General features: G+C 33.5%; 1 protein-coding gene across 1 annotated transcript in view; it reads left to right on the forward strand.

Moving 5' to 3' along the window:
* Nucleotides 1–23,004, forward strand: part of SESN3 (sestrin 3) — a 65,884-nt gene that overhangs the window by 23,843 nt on the left and 19,037 nt on the right. The window contains exons 2-4 of the mRNA XM_039882007.1: nt 14,755–14,820; nt 17,423–17,620; nt 19,061–19,243. Coding sequence (XP_039737941.1) covers nt 14,755–14,820; nt 17,423–17,620; nt 19,061–19,243 — 447 coding nt within the window. The remainder of the gene's footprint in view (nt 1–14,754; nt 14,821–17,422; nt 17,621–19,060; nt 19,244–23,004) is intronic.

Raw genomic sequence — 23,004 nt, forward strand, 5'->3', positions numbered from 1 at the left:
AATCAAATTAGTGAAAGATTAAAGACATATAAAGGTATGACCAGGTGTCATGTCAGGTTTAAATGACTCAATACAGAGAGTATAGTAACTAAGTTTGGCCTTATGAGATGAGTTAGCAACATGAAGTAAATATGAAGTGGCATTTCACATGGAGATTCAAGGACAAAGGAACAAAGACACAGAAATACAGAAAGGAATATTTGGGAGTCAGCACATCAATAAAGCTGAAGTGAATGTCCTGTTGGGAGCACTTGGAAAACAAAGTTAGGCAGAGCTAGATGAGGGCCAGAATTGTTGAAAACATTCTTGTTTCTACTGTCCTTTTTTCCCCAAAGCTGGGAATGATACATACTAAAATGGGGTAGTGGTGGTGGAAATGGAAAGCATATTAGAGTCACTGAAAGAAATTTCATGAACAGGTGGTAAAATAACCTATTATGAAGTCGTTCTTGGGTGTTATACATAATGGGAAGTTTGGTCTTTAAATGCAGATTTAAATAATGAAATACCTGACTCTTGCCAGCTCTTTTATCTCTCCTGAAACCCTATATACCTATATTCTTTTATATACCTACCTTATGAACATATATCCCTAGAATCAACCTAAATCCAAACTGCCCCAAATCTCTTGATTTCTTTTTTATCAGATGGTTTCAACATAATGCATCCATCCAGTCCCCCAGTTCAGAATTCTGTGAGGTGGTGTGGTCTTTCACGACCTTACTGTCATACTCAAGTCGGTCACTCAATTCTATTCTATCTCCTAAACAGCTCTCAACATAATTCCTTTCTTAACCTGTACTGTTTGGCTAACCCAAATCTTCCCTTTCCTAGAAATTGTAGTAGCCACCCAACAGGTTTTATTTCCTCCCCACCCAAGTTCATTTTCTGATGTCAGAAATATTTTCTTTAAAGACAAATATAATCCATTAAATATTACCTATTTTTTACATGAAATCCAAGCTCTTTAGAATTGCATTCATGACATGATTCTTGCCTATGTTTTTAGTCTTACTCCTTGAGAGAGATTCAGGGAATAATTATGAAAAATGTCAAGCTATATGAAAGCAGAAAGAACAGTAATGTAATGAACCTCCAAAACCAGTCACCAAATTCAGTATTGGCAAGATTGTGCCACTTTTACTTCATCAGTCCTGTGTTGTTGTTATTGTTGCTGAAGTAATTTAAATTAAATCTCAAAACTCATTTCCCTGTATATGTTAGTATGCATTTCTGAAATATACGAACACATTCTTATAACTACAATGCCACTGTCATGCCTTGCAAAATTAGCAATAATTGCTTGATGTTGTCGGATATCCCATCTTCCTCAATTTCCTTTCATTTGTTTAATGTCTTTTTAGAGTTAACTTTTTCTGAATTAGGTCCACCATACATTTGGTAGTTATATTTTTTAAGTCTCTCTTAAGAGTAATCCCTTTGGTTTGCTCTTAATTGTTTTTCATGCCTTTCCCTGGTTGAGTCAGTTGTCCTATAGAAATATCTCATGATCTGGATGTTCTCCCTTGCTTCCTCATGTTGTCATTTAACTTGTTCCTCTAACTCTTTATTTTCTGTTAGTTTGAAATTTGGGCTAAAGTTTTGATTAGGTTCAGGTTCAAGTTATTTTTGGTATACAGACATTTTCTTCATTCTTTTTTATGGCTTTATTGTTAGGTTAGATTCCTAGAAGCGGATTACTCAGTCAAAGGATAAATGCTTATTTAATTTTTCTAGACACTGTCAAATTCCTATCCATGAAGATTGTTTAATTTTGCATCTCCATGATTTTTGAGAGTGCTTGTTTCTCTATAGTTGTCAATGAATATGTTACCTAACTTAGATTTTTGCCCATCTGATGTATAAAATATAATATTTGCTTTTGCCCATTTTATTCACTTTCAGTTTGGTTGTTGGTTTTTTCCTCTTGATTTTTCAGGAGCTCCTTATATAATTGAGGTATCAGCTATTATCTGTGTTAAATTGTACAGACAATGCAATTTGCTATTTTGCACAGATTTTGCTTATGGAGTATTTGTACCATGCAAAAAAAATTTTTAATTGTGTGTGTAGTTATTAATGTTTTATTGTTTCTGGATTTTGAGTTGTAATTAGGAAAGTTTCTTTGGTTTGTGAGTTTAAACAACTCGTAATTATAGAAATAGGATGTTTTATTGTTGGTAGGACTAGCACCCCTCCTGCATTGCTCTTTTATAGGATTTTCTTGATCATTTGTGCTTGCTTAATTGATTAAAAGTTTATTTTAAAAATAAGGAAATAAATACTTCTACAGACGTTCTATGACCATGTAGTAATGAGAAAAATAAAAAAATAATTGTTCGGAGGGGTTTCTTCATACTTTGTCTTAACATGAAGGTTAAATATAGCAATATTTTGCAAATTAATGAAATCATTTATAAGGATACATAATTAAAAGGAAGAGAGACAAGAGTATATTGGAAACATTTCTTCTAATCAGTGGCTCCCAAAGTGTGGTCTATGAACTTCTAACAGCACAAATCAAACAGTGGCATCACAGTGTAATAGTAATCAGTGTTCCTCACCATCTTCTATTCATAATAAAAAATGTCAGTTTCACTCAAGAATATCCTTAATGAAACAGTAAAAATTATACATGTTATTAAATCTTGACCATTTAGCGTGTTTTTAATAGCCTCTGTTTCAAAATGTAGAATATACTTAAAGCTCTTCTGCATGCGAAGTATGACGCTGTCTCAAAGAAAGGCAGCCATGTGACTGAGTTGTGAGCTGAATCAGTTGCCTTTATTGACCGACTGATAACTATGCTTATTCAGACTTGGATATTTGGCAGACATTTTCACAAAAATGAACAAAACGAGCCTGTCACGTAAAGGAAAACAGCTGACAGGATTTATTGCTAATGATAAAATTTGAGCTTTCAGGAGAAAATAACTTTGGAAAACTAGTGTCCTCTACGATGAACTTGACCACTTCTCAGTACTAAACAGATTTTCCTAATGTGATCGGTGGTAGTATTAAAATTTTTTATTTTTAATATTATGTTCAATGTGTCAACATTTGAAAAACCTGCAAAGCTCAGTGAACCAATATTTTCTAAATGACCAGTGATTAACATGACAAAATCATGCATGGGTAGATAATGCATTCAAAGTACAAGATAAGTCAATGGATTTTAATGTAACAGAGTAAGAAGTTTATTGATATGGCTTCAGATTCCATATTGTAACAAACTTTAAAAGGTACCACTTGTCAAGTTTTAGTGTAGTATCAAAGAATGTCCAGAATTATCTGGAAAAGCTGTTAAAGTTCTCCCTCTTCCAGCTCCATATCTCTGCGTGTCCGGACTTTCTTCATGTTGTACAGTTGCCACAGTATATAGCAACATATTGAATGTAGAAGCAGATATGAGACTCCCCAATTCTCTTTTATTAAGCCTAACATTTGCACATATGTAAATCAGTGTTACTCTTCTCAGTAAATTTTGTGTTGTTTTAAAAATTATACTTTCAAAAAAGTTCATTTGTGTAAATGTAGTGGATTTATTCTATTTTTATTTTTAAATGAATTAATAAATATCTTAAAATTTTCTTTGATTTAATTTCTGATAATAATTATTGATAGATATTAAAAGTCTTTGGGAGGGGTCAATAATTTTTAACAATATAAAGATGTCCTGAGTACAGCATAGGGAATATAGTCAATCATATTGTAATAACTATGTATGGTGCCAAGTGGGTGCTAGATTTATCACAGGGATCACTTTATAAGTTATATAAATGTCTAACCACTATGTTGTATACCTGAAACTAATATAATATTGAATGTCAACTAAAATTGAAAATTAGAATTTTAAAAAATAAAAGTAAAAAATAAAGAAGTTCTGATATCCAAAAGATTGTAAACCATCTAATTAAATGAGTGTAACAATTCATGGTTTTAATTCTGATTACAATAGGTTTTAAATTTACCTATATACAATAAAGCACAGTTTTGTAGTCCTCTGTTTATAGATTTGGAGGTTGACAAACTAGAGCAGAGATGAAGCTAATGAGAATTCATTATATAGATCAAATCTACTTTCTAGGCAAAAATTAAAACAATTGTTCTGTTCAAAACTAGAAACGAAAACTTGTTTTTAATTTTATTAAAACTAAAGTTTAATAATTCAGTGTAAAATCAAACATTTTAATTTGCTTATTATTCCTAGGAGGCTATATAAAGGGTATTTTCTCAATTTAAATAAGATCATGAATTCTTTGTGTAAAGAATTGGTTTTCAGATGGCTAATATGCTTATGTTTTGTAAATCTCCAGAAATCAACTGAATTTCATGGTTTTTTCCCCCTAATTCCCTTCAGCTGAGCAAGTGACCTGTATTTTCTTAGTCACTGTGTTTTGAAAGACCTGGAACTATCTCTCCTGTTACTCTTTGTTCTATCAGAATAACCTCAAGGCCTTTTGATTTTGTTAAAACCTGGGTGGTAAATGCTGAGTATGGAGGTTTGATTTAAAACTCCGTTTTTCTGTCATATAGCAAAGGATCTACATTCACAGCATATTTTTTGTTTCTCCAAAAGATTAGTACTGAATAATATTAGAATGTTACATAACTGTAATTGTCTCTAATAGGAGTCTTTCTTTCTAAAACTTCCAATTCAATTTCTTTTAATCTAATTGGCACAAAATTTTAACAGGTAAAAGCTTTTTAAATTTCTTGGTGAGTTATTAGTATTACACGATACAGAACTTTAAAAATTGTTTGTATAGAAAGAAAGCCCTTCTTTGGAACCTGGAAAGAGATCTTATAATTAGTGGTAGAAAAGTATATTGTCTGCATGTTGATAGGGAAGCACTGAATTAGGTAGTTATTATAGATGTGCATTAATTTTCTCAAGTACAGAGATAATTTTCTTTGTCTTTAACTAAAAATTTTAATAGCATATTCAGCAAGTATATTTTGTAGTTCAGCATTTCTAAAGTTCTCAACTCTGAAAAGCTCACGTAGGAGCCTTTGTTGCTCAAGATTGGTGTCACAGCACACAATATTATTTCTGATTTCTAAGAAAATAGTACAAATTATAGGAAGTTGCAGGAATTACTTGTTTTAACAACATGAGAAAATAAACAGGAAAACCGAATATTTGTGACATAGAGAACACAGAGGGTACAAGAAAGGTAGTAGGTTGATGTCCAGGACTGCTTATTGATTTAATTTATTGGTGTTTCTCAGTAAGAGTACAGAGAACTGCCTCAAGTCAACAGGATGCTCTTTCCCTGTGGAAGGAAAAGAGATGGAAAAGCCTGTACCAGACTCCTGTCTCCTTAATACAATTGAACAAATACATGAGTATCTATTATTTTCATGTAGCTCGGCTGTAATGCTACAGCTTTTGTGTTAGAAATTGATCCTGCTCTTTAAGGAGCTTGTTTATGGTTCTAAAGAAGTGGTAAGATAATGATATTTGTTGATAGCTGTAAGAGAGAGAAACAAAATATAATTGTGAATCTTAAGAAGAAGTTTAAATTCATAGAAGAGCTTGAGAGTTGGTGGGAGTAGATGGAAATCAAAGGAGTTGGTATTTGAGCTGGATCTTAAAAGAAGTATGGGTAGAATTTCAATAGACCTAAAAAGAGAAGGCAGAGCCTCAGGAAATGCTCGTTCAAATATATCTAAATTCCATAGAAGAGGGGATGTAGATGGGGTAAAGGGGCTCGAGTATACGGTGACGGGAGGAAATTTAACTTTGGGTGGCAAACACACAATGCAATACACATATGATGTATTATTGAATTGTACACTTGAAACCTGTATGATTTAATTAACCAGTGTAACCCCAATAAATTTTTTAAAATTCCATAGAATACAGAAAAGACATACCATATTAGAACTATTGATTTTTAATTACAGTGAATCTCACTTGATTGACTAATGCTATTCTGGCATTACCTGAAAAGTGGAAAAAGAGGTGTGTTCTTTGCTACTTGCTGGATGGCACTGGACATGAACATGATTTTAGATTTACTTGCAGTTTAAAGGATGAGCTAGTAGTATGATAATGATGTAGTTTAGAAACTATCCTAGCCCCATATTTGTTCTTAATATTTTCAGGTTTGTAAGTTTTTGTCATTCTGTGGTTGTACAGGGAACTGGGAACTAGTGGTCCCTTTGTTTTTAGAAGTTTGCTATTCCATAGTGAGGGTATAAATATAAAAACGTGCTTGCACTTTGAACAGGTCACCATGTGTTCTAATTAGCAAAAGGGATTTTGTTAGTAGCCAAGAGAAATCTCACTTAGAAACTCAGCTATACTGCAGTGCGGAGTTAACTTATTAACTACTCTTTACAACATGGATATATATTTTTAATTCTTTTATTGCTGGGATGAGGTCCCTTCTTTGCATACTTAACTGCATCTATTCAGCAATTACTACTGCTGATCTCTACCAGTAATTATCGCATTCGTGGCTGCTCTTTCTCGAGTACTCAGTAGGTGAGTTTGTCTATCTTTGGGCCCACAGTGGGTAAAACAAAATTTACCTAACAGTTCCTACCAAATAGCACAAGAGGGATTTTGTTTTTTAATGAGTTGCTTAATCACGACATTCTCTATTTCTTGGAACTCATTTTTTGAAAAGTGAAATAGAAAAAAAATACTGTTATTCAAATGATCATTACATAAAACTTTCAGAAATAGACCAGAAGTTTATTTACCTCACGTCGTACACCATGCTGAAGTTGAAATATTCAAGAAGGAACAAGGCACTGTCTTGGCCCACCTGGAGCTAACAGCTTAATAAGGGAACAAGGAGGAAAAGAAATCACTGAAATACAGTTGATAAATGCAGTGCTTTTAGTGGAAGTGTTTTGAGATTCCAAATTAAAAATCTTAATCAGTATATGTTGCTGAAGAAGGCTGAAATTCACACTATCTGTAGCAAGATCTTTGCATTGTTCCTCAGGTGACTACCCAGGGTTGTTGGAACTGTTGCAGAAAGGACTTGATAGCCTTGGTTTTAATAGGTTAATGAAAAGGAGTCCATTTCTGAAGTCTCAGGCCATTAGAATGAGGCAGGAATCCCAACTTTTGAAAAGGAATTTTGAGTGCTCTATGGTGTCAGTGAATTTCTGCCACACCTTGTAGTGTCTGGCTAGGCTCCTTGCACCACTCTAGCGCTAAGTAATAGGAGAGATGTTGGTGTGATTTGAAAGATTCTCACCCTTGGCGCTATTGCCATTTTCTGCTTCCAGATCTTTTCTCACTAAGTGACCTTAGATCTCAGTTATTATAGCATAATGAAGGTCAATACATATTTTAATCTATTATAGGAGAAGTCACAATTTTGTTAAATGGTCTTTTAAGCTATTTTGGGATGGTGAGAACATAATGTACATATTCCAGGTAATAATAGACATTTAAATTTGAGTTTATTGTAAAATTACCAGTCTATTACACTTAATCTAATTTGAAACCCATTCTTTTTCTCATTTAGTGATAGTTTTTTTATCTTTATACTCCTGTTCATCTGCCCTTTCCCTCTAAAATATATAAAGTCATCAATTTCTATAAACCCAGTCATTATTCCTGAAATTGTCTGCCAAGGAACAAAGAGGAGGCATCAGCATTATTTTATAGCATAGAGCCACCTGTCCATCTTTGCCCTTTTTGCAGTGGTTTCTGCCAAAATGGAACATCTATAAATAGGAGAATCAGCAACTGAAATTTACTATTTGTATTGATAATTGAATTTGGCTTAATTATAGTCGTGCTTCAAATTTTGTTTGGAGTATGGTTCATATTTAAGATATTTTGTCATTGTAGCATGTTTAGAAAAGAATGTTAAAGCTATTAAACTATTTTCTAAGGCTGTCCTTAAAAATAGTGGGATTAGTATGCTCAGTGGAGTCAAAATTTCTGTTTCACTAGGTTTTTTTTTTTAATATGTCGAACAGATTTTTTTTATAACCTCTTCTTTGAGTGTCTATATAAAATTAATTACATACATTTATCTTAATATTCTTCTCTCCTATAGAGATAAAATCATAAACAGCTTTTATATTTTAATGAATAGAATGTGTATTTTGCTTTTCCCTTTTTTAATGAAAAAAAACAAAAGATAAGTAAAAAATTTAATAATTTATTTGAAAGTACTTAATAGCCTTAAATGCAGCAATTAATTCTCTTTGGCATTCAGCTTTTTAGGAACAAGTAATTTGCTGATTATATCTAAAGACTCATAATTTTAAGAATACCTAACTTCTGAGTATCTCAATTTTCTATTCAGATTAATTTATATAAAGTGATCTAGTAAATTGCTTAGCTGTTAAGTGTCAAAATAAGCAATTTTCTAAATATAATTTATCTTTATCCTTTCAGTGTTTTGTTTTCCAGCAGATAATTACTTAATAAGCATAATCTCAGCTGATGCATTTCAAGCATAACTTCTTTCAGCTATGACATATCTGAAAAAAGAAACTTTCCTTATGGTAGCATTCTTGAGATCATAACCCTTGTAAAATAATCTCTTAGAACACATAGAACTGACACATAGAAAGTACCAGTTCCTATTTTATATCTAGTTTTTTTCTTGATTGAAGTTATGGACTTTTATGGAAAAAAATTTAAGCAAGTTCTGTGACTGTTGTCTAAGATATTTAAAAACAAATCACAAATTTACTATTGTTTAAAATTTCATAAATTTTTATATTCCTTTTTATTTTTTTAACACTAAAATCAACATTTTAGAGAATTTATTTTTAGTGATTTGACCATTGTCATCATATTAAGACTGAAAATGGTATCTTCCACAACTTGCCATCATAGTTAATTTGATTTTATTGGTTTTTCCAGTTTTAACATCTAATCAATTTTTATTTCTATGCAGTTACCTTAATACATGTTTATTATGCTTATGTTCACTCTTGAATTTTAACCATTTTGTGTTTTTGCATCATCCTAGTAGCTGGAATCAGGACTAATCAATACTATGGAGCAGTGCTCTACCGTAGAACTTTTGACGATGATAAAAATACTAGGTTGGCATTATCCATCATGGTACCCACTAGCCACATGTGGCTGTCGCACACTTGAATGTGACTGGTGTAACTGGGGCACTAAATTTGTAACTTAATTGTTAATCAACTTAATTTTAAATATGACTAGTGGCTAGGGTAATAGACTATGCCGCTAGAAAACCTGAAAGGCTTGTTTGTTGGTTTGCGATTTTCATGGAAACAAAACAAGGCTTATGATTTGAAAGCCATTGTACAAGATTCACTATTATGATCAAAGACATTTGTTTCCAGAATAAGATATTAGCTTTATAACTGAAGAGAAGAAAATATGGCAATATTATTCTTCAAAATCAGTGCAGCTGTCAGTTATTTTCTCTTATAGAACACTTATTTTCACTTGAGTGTTTCTATTAGAGTAGCATCTGCTGAGAAAATATAGCTATTTTAGTTTGCGGTGTTTTGTTTTGTTTTACATTAGGGAAAATTGGCAGAAGAAAAATAAAAATAAGACCTTATTTTGTATCATGCTTTACATTTTTAAAACTTTTATGTTATCTTGTCAAAGCCTCCCAACAAGAGGGAAAGCCAAGACCTAGAATTGACATTCACAGTCGTAAAAGGAAAATATTTCTCAGCCTAAGAGAAACTTATGGTTGAGAAGGGTCTGTTGAAAGGATGACTTAAAGATTTAGTTGGGAAAAGGCAATGATAGGATTTGGCAACTGAATGCAGACTCCTAAGATAAAAAGTCAAAGATAAATGTAAATCAGAGCTGGGGTTACTGGTGAGTGTGTGGTGATTTTATTATAGAGGAAAGTGAGGAGGAACAGCTGGTTTGGGGTAGAAGATTTGTTTTAAACATGTTGACTTGAAGGTGCTAATATTACAAACAGATGATGTCACAGGCAGTTCAAATGCCCCAAAGCCAGACTGAGGGCTGAGAAGAGTCAGCTCCCAGCCAGATGAAACAGATTCAGGAGCCAATTGATGGCTTGCTCATTTTCATATCACCTGCCTTCTTTTCTTCTTGACCTGCTCCACCCTCCTCCCCCAAGATAGTGACTATTACACGATTCAGTAGAATTTTTTCTTCTTTCATGTAAAGAAGATGTAAGCTGTGGAAGAAACAGTCACTTAAGCAAATGAATATTGATGAAAGAAATGCAGGTTCCATCTAGGAAAAGTAATAGTGGTCAAAGAAGTGGACTGGGTGGTTCAGTGTTATGGAAGCAGAGCAAGGGGAGAGTTGCACAGAGAAAGGCAGAGCTGAACTGTGCTAGGAGGTGAAGAAGGGTGGCGATTACACAGGGAGCATCTCAGCTGGGATCTGAAGAGTGTGCTTACATAAAAAGCAGGAAGTAGTTATTGCCAAGGGTGGAGGGGGGGTGAGGGAAATGGGGAGTTGTTCAATGGGTATAAAATAGCAGTTATGCAAGATAAAAAAGCCCTTTAACGTCTATTGTACAACATTGTGCTTACAGTTGACAATGCTGTACTATACACTTAATTGTTAAGAGGGTAGATCTCGTTATGTGTTTTGTATCATAAATTTTAGAAAAGAGAAAAAAAGAAAACAAGTCCTTGATATTTTTCTGGAGACTGTAATGTGACCAGATATTGAGACAAGGATTCTTGGAACTGGCGGACTTCTTTTTTTTTTTTTTTTTCCTGAATTTCCCCTATCTGGCTTCACTTTTAATTTGGTTGAGAGTATGTCAGTAATTATATTAAAATGCCTGGTTATGGAATTGAATAGATGTGACCATCAAAGCAGTAACTGCAGAGCAGTCATTTAACATTTCAAAAAGGCATTAAAATGTCTGAAGATGTGATTTTAAAAAAAAATGAGTCTAGAGAAGCACTAACTGGTAGAACCTTCTGCAATGGCAGGCGGAAATGTTTGCACTGGCCTGTTCTGTAGCCACGGCCGCGGGTGGCTGTTGAGCATTTAAAATGTGACTCATATGATTGAGGAACTGCATTTTTAACTATTTAATTTTAATTCATTTAAATTTAGTCACATGTAGCTAATGGCTACCATACAGAGTACCACAGGTCTAGAGACTTGAGAAAAGTTAATCAGGTATGAATGAATAAGGAACTCAGTCCTGAACATTTTGGATTTGAAATAAAACATGAGGAAAAGTATAACAATATATTATAGGAGTCCAGAACTCCAGTTTATGGTTTTAAAGTGAAACTTTGGATATGATGTGATCCTATTTCTTTTATATTTGATCTTATCAACCAACTTTAAAAACATACAGAGAGAGAAAATAGGTAGAGAAAAAAACTTCCAGTAAAATGAGTTTACAGTAGAATTTATGAGCTGCCTTGATCATTTTTAGAATTTTGTTTTTCACCTTCATATAAATAAACAAAGCAGCCAGCTGAGACAATAGTAGAGTCCTCACCAGAAAAAGTTTTCCTTATACAGAAGCAGGAAGTAGGCTGATCATTTCAGTAGTAATGCTATTTTAAAAATACAACTGATAAAGAATACACGATGGTAAACCTTAAAGTTTTGTAAGTTTTTCCTTCTCTTCAGTGAACAACTCCCTTAGGTCAGGCCACATTGTCTCTCATCTGGTGTAGTAACTTTTCAGCAGGGTTTTTGTTTGTTTGTTTTGCTTTGTTTTTATCTCAGGTCCAGGGGCTTCATCACCCCAGAATCGTGTTATTGCAAACACAGATCTGCTTAAGAAATTTTACTTCAGATAAGTACATAATAAAAAGTTTCAAACACATTTTTCTATTTTTCACTTTTGAAATTAACAGATTAAGTGGATATTTTCTCAACTGATGAAAATAAAATTGGTAAAAAATTTTGTTAGCATATTGGCAACAAGAGCTTTAAAGATATTTATGACCTAAACCCCAGTAAGTTCTTATTTAGGAATCTTCCTAAAGAAACGATCTTAACTACCACAAAATATACCCCAAAATCTCTTTGTTATGAAGATACTCAGCATAACATTATTTATAATAGTGAAAACTGTACATAACTTTAATGTTCAACAATAGGGAAATAATGAAGTAAATTGTAATTGCTAAAATGATGTCTTCCCACATTGCTTTGTTTATGCATCTACTATGGAATATATCATAGCTGTATATTAGTTGTATGCAGTTCTGCCAATCTAATGCTTCTTTGTGTTGCCACTGTGCCTAGCACAGTGTAAATACTCAATGAATGTTTGCTGAATAAATGAACAAATGAACATTGACACAAATGAAATTGAGTTTCAGTTGCTTATCAGTTGGTTAAAACTAAGAGATGTTATATTTTTTAAGTGCAATAGTATATAGTTCCATTTGTAATGAAAATGTATTTCATATTTAAACATCTATTTCAGAAAATAATTTTGTAAGCAAAATAACATTTAAAGGTAAATTCAGTTTAATAAATTTAAACTGAATAAATTTATCAAATAGTGATTTTTATAAACAAATCACATTATTAATAAATTTATCAAATAGTGATTTTTATAAACAAATCACATTATTAATATTCTGTCTCCAGAGTCCCTTTGTATACTTTTAATTTATTTTTCTCTCCCTATATTTTCTCTGGATTTTGTGTATTTTTATAAATATAATTAAAAGCCTCCACTTATCTCCCTGTTGACATTTTTCTCCTCAAACCTATGATTTGTCCTCACAGTCAGTTTCTCTGACTGCTTTGTTCATTTGAAATGATCATTCGTAAAGGAAATTGCTTTTCGCGTGCTAATGCATTAGGCTATTTTGTATAGACTATTTGAAATTTTACTTTCTGTAATTTACAGAGGCTAGCAAAGGGAAGAAATCTGTTATTTTTATTTTTCTGGGTAAATCTAGATACAGTTGACGTAGGCAAGAAATACTAATATTAGAAATTCTAAATTCTTTTTACATGGAGCCCTCTAGTGTACTCGACCAGTAAATCGAGATATAGTTGACATCACTTTATAAATAAAACCTAGGTAGATGCCTACTTCCTGCCGAAACTTTATCAGTTTAAGATTATCATTATTTAATATATTTATTTTGATAGAAACCTGAAAATTGATGATGATCGTGTGCCAAGCTCATGAGGGCAGGGATCAAATCTGTTTAGCTTGCCCTGTAGCCTCGGTATCTATTAGAATATCTGATTAAACTCTCAGAAAAATCGTTGATGCCTGACTGCCTACTTTTGCCAGTTTGTTTTGTGACTGCTTCCTAATAAAGTAAAGGAATTAAAGTAACTATTTTATGTTTGGTAGGCCCTTTGATTGTAAGGACAAAAGAGGACTCAGATTACCTTATGGAGAAAGAAGAGGGAGGAAGGGAGGAAGGGAGAATGGAGAGAGAAGAGAGAGCTTTATTTCTCTAGTGAATCCATAGAAACTCTAGTGGTTTTCCCTTAGAAGCTGCCTGCTGGGATGCTTCTTTTTTTCTCCTTGCCTCTGCTTCTGAGTGCTATTTTATTTCGCTTCTCTATATCAGGTTACATAACTTTCATATAACTTTAGTACTCTAAAGTTACTTCTAGTACTCTAGAATCTTACAGCTCTAGCTAATTACCCTCAGTTCTATTTGGGCAGAACTTTTTCATCAAGGCACCCATGGGCTGCAGATCAGTTTGTATGTTTATTGGTCTAGTCAGCTGTGGTCAGGAGATAAGGTCATGTAAAATAGATACTGCCATCCTCAAATAAGGAACCACCTGGAGCTACTTCCTCAGTTTAGAAGCTTTCAAAGGAGGACTTGGTGGCACCTAAAACTTAATACACTCTTTTCTAGTAGACATTTGTTCCATGTTCTCTGATTTCCCACTCGTTCTTTATCATCTTTCTAAACCATGACATAGCCCCTATTTTTAGGTTATGGTTTTGGGGGGCTTCTTTTCAGAACTTTAGGATATTACTTTTATTGTAAAAAATTAAGTGGCTACTTCTACCTCTCCTGGCTGAGAAAGACTTGAAAGCTTGAGAGCCTGCCTCTGACTATTACTGCTCCTCAACATGCCTACTGAGATGAAAGTTATTTCCCGATTGAAATTTTTGTGGCTTATAGATAATCACACTTAAATGGGGACACCAAAATGGTTTTCAATTAAAAACAATTTAACAAAGAGATTAAAAACTTTAAAAAATCTGACACATACCATTGGCAATCTACCAGTTAATACTAAATATGATGGCCAGTGGAATGATAAGCATTGTTGTATTCTCCCAGTTCTTAGATTAAGTTAACCTCTACTCCAAGTTTCATGTTTTTCTTACTTAAAACTTACTTAAAACTTTATATTATATATGATTTTCCTACTTTATTCAGGTAAAAAAAAAAAAAAGCCACAGATCTGGTCATTGCTTTGGGAGCTGCATGTAATCCTCTTTGAATTTAACCTTTCCTTTAGCTTTCAAATTGCGGTCTAACAGCGTACTAGTATACTATTAGATACGATTTTATTGTGGAGATTGATGGTTTTCAGTCATGTCAACTATGGGCTAAACATCTGTGGTGCTGTAGAAGGTAACTGAGGGAAATGACATTTGGGGAGCTTACTGTGCATCCAGCACTATGGCAGGAGTTGCCCTATTACCTTAGTCACAGGATGGCCCTATGGGTTGGGTTTGCTTTTATCTGAGACCTAACGTTTACTCTAATTTTACACAATTCTATTTATTTTCATTCTTTAGCAATAAATTCACTCCAACTAAACTTTTCTTAGAAAGTCACCATTAATACATAAAACTTTTCTTTTTAAAACAGGATAAAAGAATCAGAGTATCTCAACCCTTGACAAGAGGACCAAGTGCCTTTATTCCAGAGAAGGAAGTAAGTTTATCTGTCTTAAAATATATCAAATGTGTTAGAAATCAATCAATTGTATCGAAGAATATCTATATTTTTAATATGGAAGTTAACATGTGTTTTGTTTCTTATTTATAGGTCAGAAAATCACAGAAGTATTTTCTTTTTAACTTCACTTAAAAGTCTATCTATAATCATCTGCCTTATTTAGAGTTAGGTAGGTAATACTGCAAGATTAGCAACATAAACTTTAGCATATTTGACTTCAAATATAACTTCTGAGCAAAGCTGCCAACAGTAATAAAATTTAATATTAACCTGAAGGTTTTAGGTTTTAAAATGGTCACTTCCGTGGTGATTATAGGTTATATAAATGTTAAGAAAAGATATTTTGAAATGAAAAAGTAAGTTTCCCAACTAAACCTGTTAAATTTCCCAGTTAAACCTGTTATTAAACAAAACTCGTAGTTACTCTTTTCATTTGGTTCTAAGTCTTGATTGCACAGAATGTTACAGAATCTCCTGTACCTTTGGTGAGGGTGGGGAATCTAGATGGTAAATGTAAAAAAAGCTATAAAATAACACACAGGAGATTGTAATTGGTACGAGATGTGTTCCTGTTACCTGAGTGCACATCTCTTTGGAGACCGTAGCAACCTGCAGGGCCTCATAGATTCCTAAATGCCTCTCCGATCTACTTGAGCTAAGAAATGCTTAGGTACTGCTAATTGAGTTTTCCCTCTGCTTCAAAGTGTTATTAACGCATATTGAATATGGGTAAATATAGTGATTCACTATTTATTGCAAAAATATCATTTATCTTAAAGCACCAACTTTATTCCCATATTGTTCTAAAGTTAGTCAACAAATATTTATAGAGCATCTATTATACGCCAGGCATTGTCTTAAAAGAAAGGGTGAGTGGAATTTGAATAATACATGCCAGGTCATTCATGTCCAGAGTCAGCAGTCACTTTTTAATGACCTTACCATTTAAATGAAAATATTAAATGAAAGTAATAGTAATGTTTTGGGTGCTCAGTGACTCTAGCTAATCTAGGTGACCATGCATTAGAGAAACTGCTGTATATGTGCCTAATTCCCTTGTATAGTAGAGGAACTGCTCTTAGCAGAGTGATTGCCTCATATATATAAAAGTTCTTGAAACAGTCATTTTCACAGTATATATTTGAAGATAATCTGGTTTGCAGAAGCCATCGCTGTTTTTAGGATCTATTGCACTATATGAATCTATTAATGTTTGTTAGGCATTAATTAAACAGAAGAGACTTCTGGGGAAAAAGAAAAGAACCACAGATATTCTTCCCCTAATTATATGTAGTTTATCTGGATCATATTATGTTTTTAACAATCATCTTGGTCCCTGTTGTTGACAAAATGGGGGAAATGGGCCAGTGAAACCATATTTGGCTTTATAATGAGCTAAACTGCTTTTTTTACACCATTGCGATTAACATTCCCTTATGATGTACACTTTCCAAACATTGTATCTTCTTCAGGGTTAAATGTTTCTGTCATTAGTACCTTTTCTATAACTTATAGTTATTTTTCAGAAGAGACTGGGAAGCCAGCCCTGAAGAGTTTACAGAGTTTCTTAATAGCAGTATGGATCTTTGGAAAGTCTGTTAGTCTGGACTTTAGGAGATCTGGATTCTTAGATCAGGCTCTGCTGTTAAAACTGGGTCCATGAACTTAAATTTAATCTTGAATCTATTTCCTATCTAAAATTAAGAATACATTCTTCTTAAGTCTAGAACTCTAATTCTAAAATATCAATAAATAATGAACCAATCCTAGAAATTTGCATCTCATATCTATTAATTCCCACAGGGCTAGGTCCTTCTACAAGGTGCTAATAAACTCTTAACACCTTCTGAGCCAATTCTTGGTGTGATGCCCAAGCTGTCATTGTAGAAAGCTATATATAAATAACCTATTTCTGAGTAAACTCTTTTGATTCCCTAGGATGGGGGATGTCCATTTTAATAACTTAGCTTGTTTTTTAGTAATTAACATGAAAGGCTCAAAATAGGAATGACAGTATTTCAGTGTCCTTATTAATTTTTCAATTAACACTTTCCTACAAATTACCATATTTCCTTTGGTGCCTAAAAAGACTTCAGGAGGCCTTTTTTAATGTTGACTAATAAAAACAAGGAAAGGATCAGATTGAAAATATTTGTCGAACTATAATGTGATTAAGTATCGTCATAGGCTATTGAGATAAAATTGGGAACGTATGTAATCAAATGCCACTGCTTTTGCCTCAGCACAGATTGGTCTGACAATGGCCATGCAAGTGGGCCCTGAAAATTTGCCTTATGTTCCTGGCAAAGCAGATGGAAACTTCTTTTCTCCAGTTTCATGGCTGCATGTGCAACATTTGATAATTTAACATTTGTTGTTTAATAAATTGTGGTCTCGGAGCCAAAAATGAGCGGTGCTTTCTTTTTTATTTCTGTTCCTCATATGAGCAACTGCATAATTTCAGTGTCTGTTAATATCAAAAGAACATTCATTTGCTTCAATAGTGGCATAATTTATGTAAACCAAGGATGTGTTTACTTCTCAGTAATTATTTTGTTTTGGGTTTCTTGGTTGTAAGGTTGTCCAAGCAAACACAGGAGATGAACGTACTAACTTTCTTGTGGAAGAATACTCTACATCCGGTCGTCTGGACAACATCACCCAGGTCATGAGTCTGCACACTCAGTACCTGGAGTCTTTCCTGCGGAGCCAGTTCTACATGCTGCGCATGGACGGCCCCCTTCCTCTGCCACACAGGCACTACATCGCAATAATGGTGCGTCTGTGTCCTCGCAACACTGCCCTCCCTTATTGCTTCTCCCTTCTAACGTTATATGTGTAGAGCTAAGTATAATTTTATGGAACTAAGAATTGAAGAAATCTGTGGCCTTTTGGATACTGGAGTCCCTTGGGGACATTTTGAGTGCTTAAACCACTTAGTGTACTGAAAGTTTCTCATTTAGTTTTCACAAAAATTATTTTTTATATTTAATCTCTTGTGATTAAAGATGCTTGTAGTGGCCAGAGTAATGTCCCACGAGTTTTGTTTTTGCTCTTGATATCTTGTTTTTATTATTAACATAAAACAGATTGTTTGTCACATTTTATTTAGTCATGTTATACATGAAAATATCACTATTTTGGCTAAGAGGAAAGTATCAGTCTGCACCAGTGGAGACCGGATAAGAGAAGAATTCTTAAATGAATTATAATACTTTTAAGTATAGTACTTCGTACTAGTTAACTAGTTAATGTTTGGGGATAGAGAAAATTATAAATGGAATGATAGGCAGCAGGAATGAGAAGAGTGGAAAGAAACAGTGCTACAGTTGAACTATTACCAGTGAAAAAGAGCAATGAGAATATGATACAACTGCCATATATTTGGAGATTTAGACCAGCTGGGCTGCCAGAGATAGAGGAACTAGCCAGGAGTTAGCAGATAAGTTTTTACCAAGTTTAATTTGATTATCTTGTTTATGCTCTCACTGAAGTTTTAAACAAAAAAAGGGCAGTATTCTATGTTTTATTGAATGATGAACTTGACTATCATTTTAGCTTAAGATTTTGACGACAGTAAGACTGAAAGCAGACCTAGAATGGTCATAAACCAAGAAACAAACAAGATACGGAAAATAAAATAAAACAATGCTATTTTACTGAGAGGGACCCCCAAGGAAAGGAGCGGTGAAAGGTCTGTTTTGCGTGGATTTACCAAATTGTCAGTGTCAAGGCTGACTCTGACTGCATAGGAAGGAAAGGGGTCAATGATCTTCAGTTTCTTCTCAATAGGGCAATGTGCACAGATAAGAGTGCTATCACTTCTCTCAAAGGCAATAAGAGAATTACCCAAATTAGCATGCATTCTGAATTGGTAGAGTACAAGTTAATGAGATTTTATGTTTTAAATAGAATACAGTTAATATAATTAACGGACATGTGTTTTCATAACGAAACAAGAAAGTGGCTTCTAGGTTGACCAGTACCAACTTCTAGATGAGGAAGTAATTGGCTTCATGTGACACTTTATTTGCTTATACAAGTGTCAGCTTCATGATTCAAGAATCTATGGCAGCATTGTGATGGAAGTTTTAGAAGAAGGATTGTGAAAGAAAAGAATAAACTATAAAAATTAATTCCATCTCTGTTTTTGTTTAGAAATAGTAGAATAAAAGTCTACCATGATTATTTTATCAACTAACTCTTTATGTTTCAGGCTGCAGCTAGACATCAGTGTTCTTACTTAATAAACATGCATGTGGATGAATTTCTAAAGACAGGAGGTATTGCTGAGTGGTTGAATGGTTTGGAGTACGTACCACAAAGACTGAAAAATCTTAATGAAATAAATAAGCTGCTAGCACACCGACCTTGGCTGATCACGAAAGAGCACATTCAGGTACTGCATGTTTCTTTGAAATAAAAAAGATGTTTACTAATGATCGTAACTGTAAGAATTAATTTTTTAGTTAAGTATTTTGCTTGAGACTTAATTTTAAATACTTGCATATTAGGAACTTAAAAAATAAAAATAGTGTATTAATGTGTGTAGAAAAGATAAATTTAGAAAGTTGGTGGGTTTAATTTAAGTATAAATGAACATTTTTCTTTAAGTAATCAGTAACTAGCTTGTACAAGTGCTTTAGTGAGTAGCTATGAGAAAAGTTGATTTCTGTTTTCAAGCAGAAGGTAGAACAAAGAAAATATGCTAGCATATCTGGGTTCTAGTTTCTATTCTGTTACAAGTTTGTGACCTTTAGGAAATTAACTTCTGGGGGGCCTCAGTAGTTCCTCCTTCTAGAAAATAAAGGGCCTAGATTAGAGTTCTAAACTCTTTTCTAGTTCTAATATTTCATAATTTTAATATTTTCACAAAACAATTTTGCAGATAAAAAGTAATTTGCCAGCTGGTGTGTGAATGATTAAATGACTCTAGAATCAAGAGCTTAAGTGAGAGATAGAGTTGTAATTGACTAGAACACTTGCACTTCAAAAGGAGTTTTCATTAAAGGCCTACTAGGTGAGGTCATTATATGGTATCCTTAACACTGTGCTTGGAGTTGATATCTATTTAATAAATAGGAGTTGTCATCTCAATTATCAGTAGAAGCCTTAAGTATTTAAAATCCCTTCTTCTAATGCACTGAAATGTCCTTTTTTAAAAAAAATCTTTTTATCAGACTACATTTTTTATAAGTTATTTGCCCAGTTAAACCAAACTTAGCTTTTGTCAATCTGTATACTCTCAGATTTTGATTATCTGTTTGGGACTCTGAAGCACAGTGCTGTCCCGAGGTATATGTTCTGCTTTGGTAATGTTAGGTAGATAAAGGAATTAACTCACTATTTTTATGCCACATGTTAATTACTTTGTGTCAGAAAGTTGGGCGATTCTAAAAAGATAGACCTTGCCCTTGGACATGGTTGGAGGCTAGGAGAGGAGAGACAGGGAGGTAATGACAATCACAGCATAGTAGTGTATGAATGAATACGTAAAGAGAGTGGGATTAGGAGGTTTCATGAAGGAGGTAATGTTTGAGCTAGGTCTTGAAGAGTAAGTGAGAGTTTTCAAGTAGAGGAGGGCATTCCAGACAGATAGTAGAGTATGAAATATTATGATATGTTGGAAAAGTAGCTAACAGCTTCAGGTTCTGAGGTGGAGAAATAGTTATATAAGGTGGAGATAGGAAATGAAAAGAATTGAGATCATATTGTATGACCCAGTGAATACTCTATCAAAGAATTTGTGTTTTATCCTCAGAAAGTTATGGTCTCCAAAATTATATTATAGTACCCGACAGGGTGCACAAGACAGTCCTTCAAAATGTCAGAAAATATGTGTGCATGTGTCCGTTGTGTGTGTATGTATATTCTTATATCATCCTTTTATATTTTGTGTATTTCATAATAGTATTATAGTACACGTATGTAACAGCTATGTAAAATGTATTTTATAAGTACATTTTAATTTATAAATAATGTACATACTCTGGGGGATGGACCCCCAATTGTTAATGTCAAAAGAGCTGACATATGCTCAAAAGAGCTTAAGAGATCACTATGATAAGGAATCAAGAATCATTAAGGATTTTGAGCTGAGTTATAACCTGAGCATATTTGTTGACACAGAAGATAAATTATAAATAATACTGACTAGAAGCAGGGGGGGCAGTCATAAAACAGAGGCAATAAATCCACCTGAGAGATTATTTTTTAAAGCTGTGGGGAGCTGAAGAAGAATCAGACTGTAAGTAATTATTCTTCATGAGGATAGTGGGACTTGGTAACTGGCAGAATTTGAGGATGGAGAAAGGGAGTGAGACAGGAGAATCATTCTAAGGTTTCTACCTTCCTGACTGAGCAAAGAGCAATGCCTGAGGAGGATATCATATACAGGGCTGAGAACAGAAGACTATGACATCCACATAGCGAGGTACAGTTTCTGAGGGAAATACAGATCTGTAGCTCAAGATAAAGGATTGAGTAGAAATAAAATTGAGTGCTTATTTATAGATAAGCAAAGGTCAAGTTGAAGGAATGAATGATTCATCGAGGTAGATACTATACAAGAAAATATGATCATGGGTAGAGTAGAGCAGGCCAACATTGTGGAGGCCAGCAGGAAAAGAAGGGGACTGTGAGGAAGATCAAGAAAGATCCAAGTCAGCATAGAAAGAGTGCAAAAAAAAAAATAGTGGAATTGCTAAAGTCAAGGGAGGTTAATTTCAAGAAGGAAGTGAGAAAATTGTAAATTCTGCAGAGATCAGATAGGATAAGGCAAAAAAAGAAATAGTCAGATTTGGCTATTTGGAGGTCATATGTGACCTTAGTGAAAGTAGCTTCAGGAGTTTGTTTGAAAAAGAAGCAGTAATGAATTTAAAAAGTAGAAATGAATATGAGGTGAGAAATTTGAGATCGATGGATATTGGCTGTCCTTTCAGGTTTAATGATAATCCTGCGAAGACCAGCAAAAGCTTTGTAAAGTCTACCAACCCTTTTAGAAAGTTCCTTGGTGGTATTATCAAAAGTCATAAAAATATTAATAACCTTTGTCCTAAAAATCCTATTAGGAATTGTTTCTAAAATGTGAACAAAGCTATAGCGTGAATATACTATTTGTAGTAACAAATAAGCAAAAACAATTTAGAAGCCATTTGCACATAGGGGAATGGAGAAGTAGTTCTGTACAACCATTGCTGAACAATATAGCCCATGCTTAAAAGTTAATATAAAACAGTGTAGCCTTTGAGAAATGAACATAGGAAAATGTAAAGTTCAAAAAGCAAAAAAAATATATATATATATATATACTCCTATTATATAATTATACTTACAAAAACAAAAGAAAAAGATATGTAAAAGTTACATGTTAGAGCAGTTGAATATGATTGATTTTTCCTTTCCTTTTCTCTGAGCTTTTGGTTAACATGAAATTACGTGTGTGTGTGTGTGTGTGTGTGTGTAGTTAAATAATAGAGAATAAAAAAACAGTGTTTTGGTTTGGTTTTGAAAAATGAAAGTTTGAAGTTTTTAGGACACACACACACAGACAGACAGACACACACACACACACACACACACACACGGAGAGCCAGACAGAGGGACAGACAGAGAGAAAATGAACACTGATGGGAAAGAATTCTTGATGGATTAATAGGATTGGCTTTTGGAGAAAGTAGGGATGAAGGGATTGCTGTTTTTAATGGCTTCACTTGTGATTCCATCGTTCAGCTGGCATGTCAAATAAAATAGCATAAAAAAAAGGGCTTTGAAATTTTTTAAGTTCTTATTGAAATGTGAGGTAGTATTCTTTGGTTTCTTCTATCATGTACTGTAGGGTCTTTCTCCATCAGAGAAAATATGAAAAAGATAACATTATGACTTACTGAATTGGGTTTTTATGTGATTTTTTTTTTTAAGGTAGAGTTGCTACCTTAAAACTTTAAAATGAATGATTGTGCCAGGTAATCTTTAAAATTCCTTCTAGCTTTAATGTTCTTTGATTCTGTGAAATACTTTGATAAATAACAATATGTAAATGTGCTCTGGAAGCAGAAGTTCCACTCTATATGTATAAATGGAATTTTAAGTTATATTGTTAGGTTTGATAGTTTTAGTGTAACACTGTTTGACCAAAGCCATATGTGAAACATTCTAAAA

The sequence above is a fragment of the Pteropus medius genome, unplaced genomic scaffold (genome assembly GCF_902729225.1).
Source record: "Pteropus medius unplaced genomic scaffold, Ma_sr-lr_union100, whole genome shotgun sequence".
Classification (NCBI taxonomy): Eukaryota; Metazoa; Chordata; class Mammalia; order Chiroptera; family Pteropodidae; genus Pteropus; species Pteropus medius.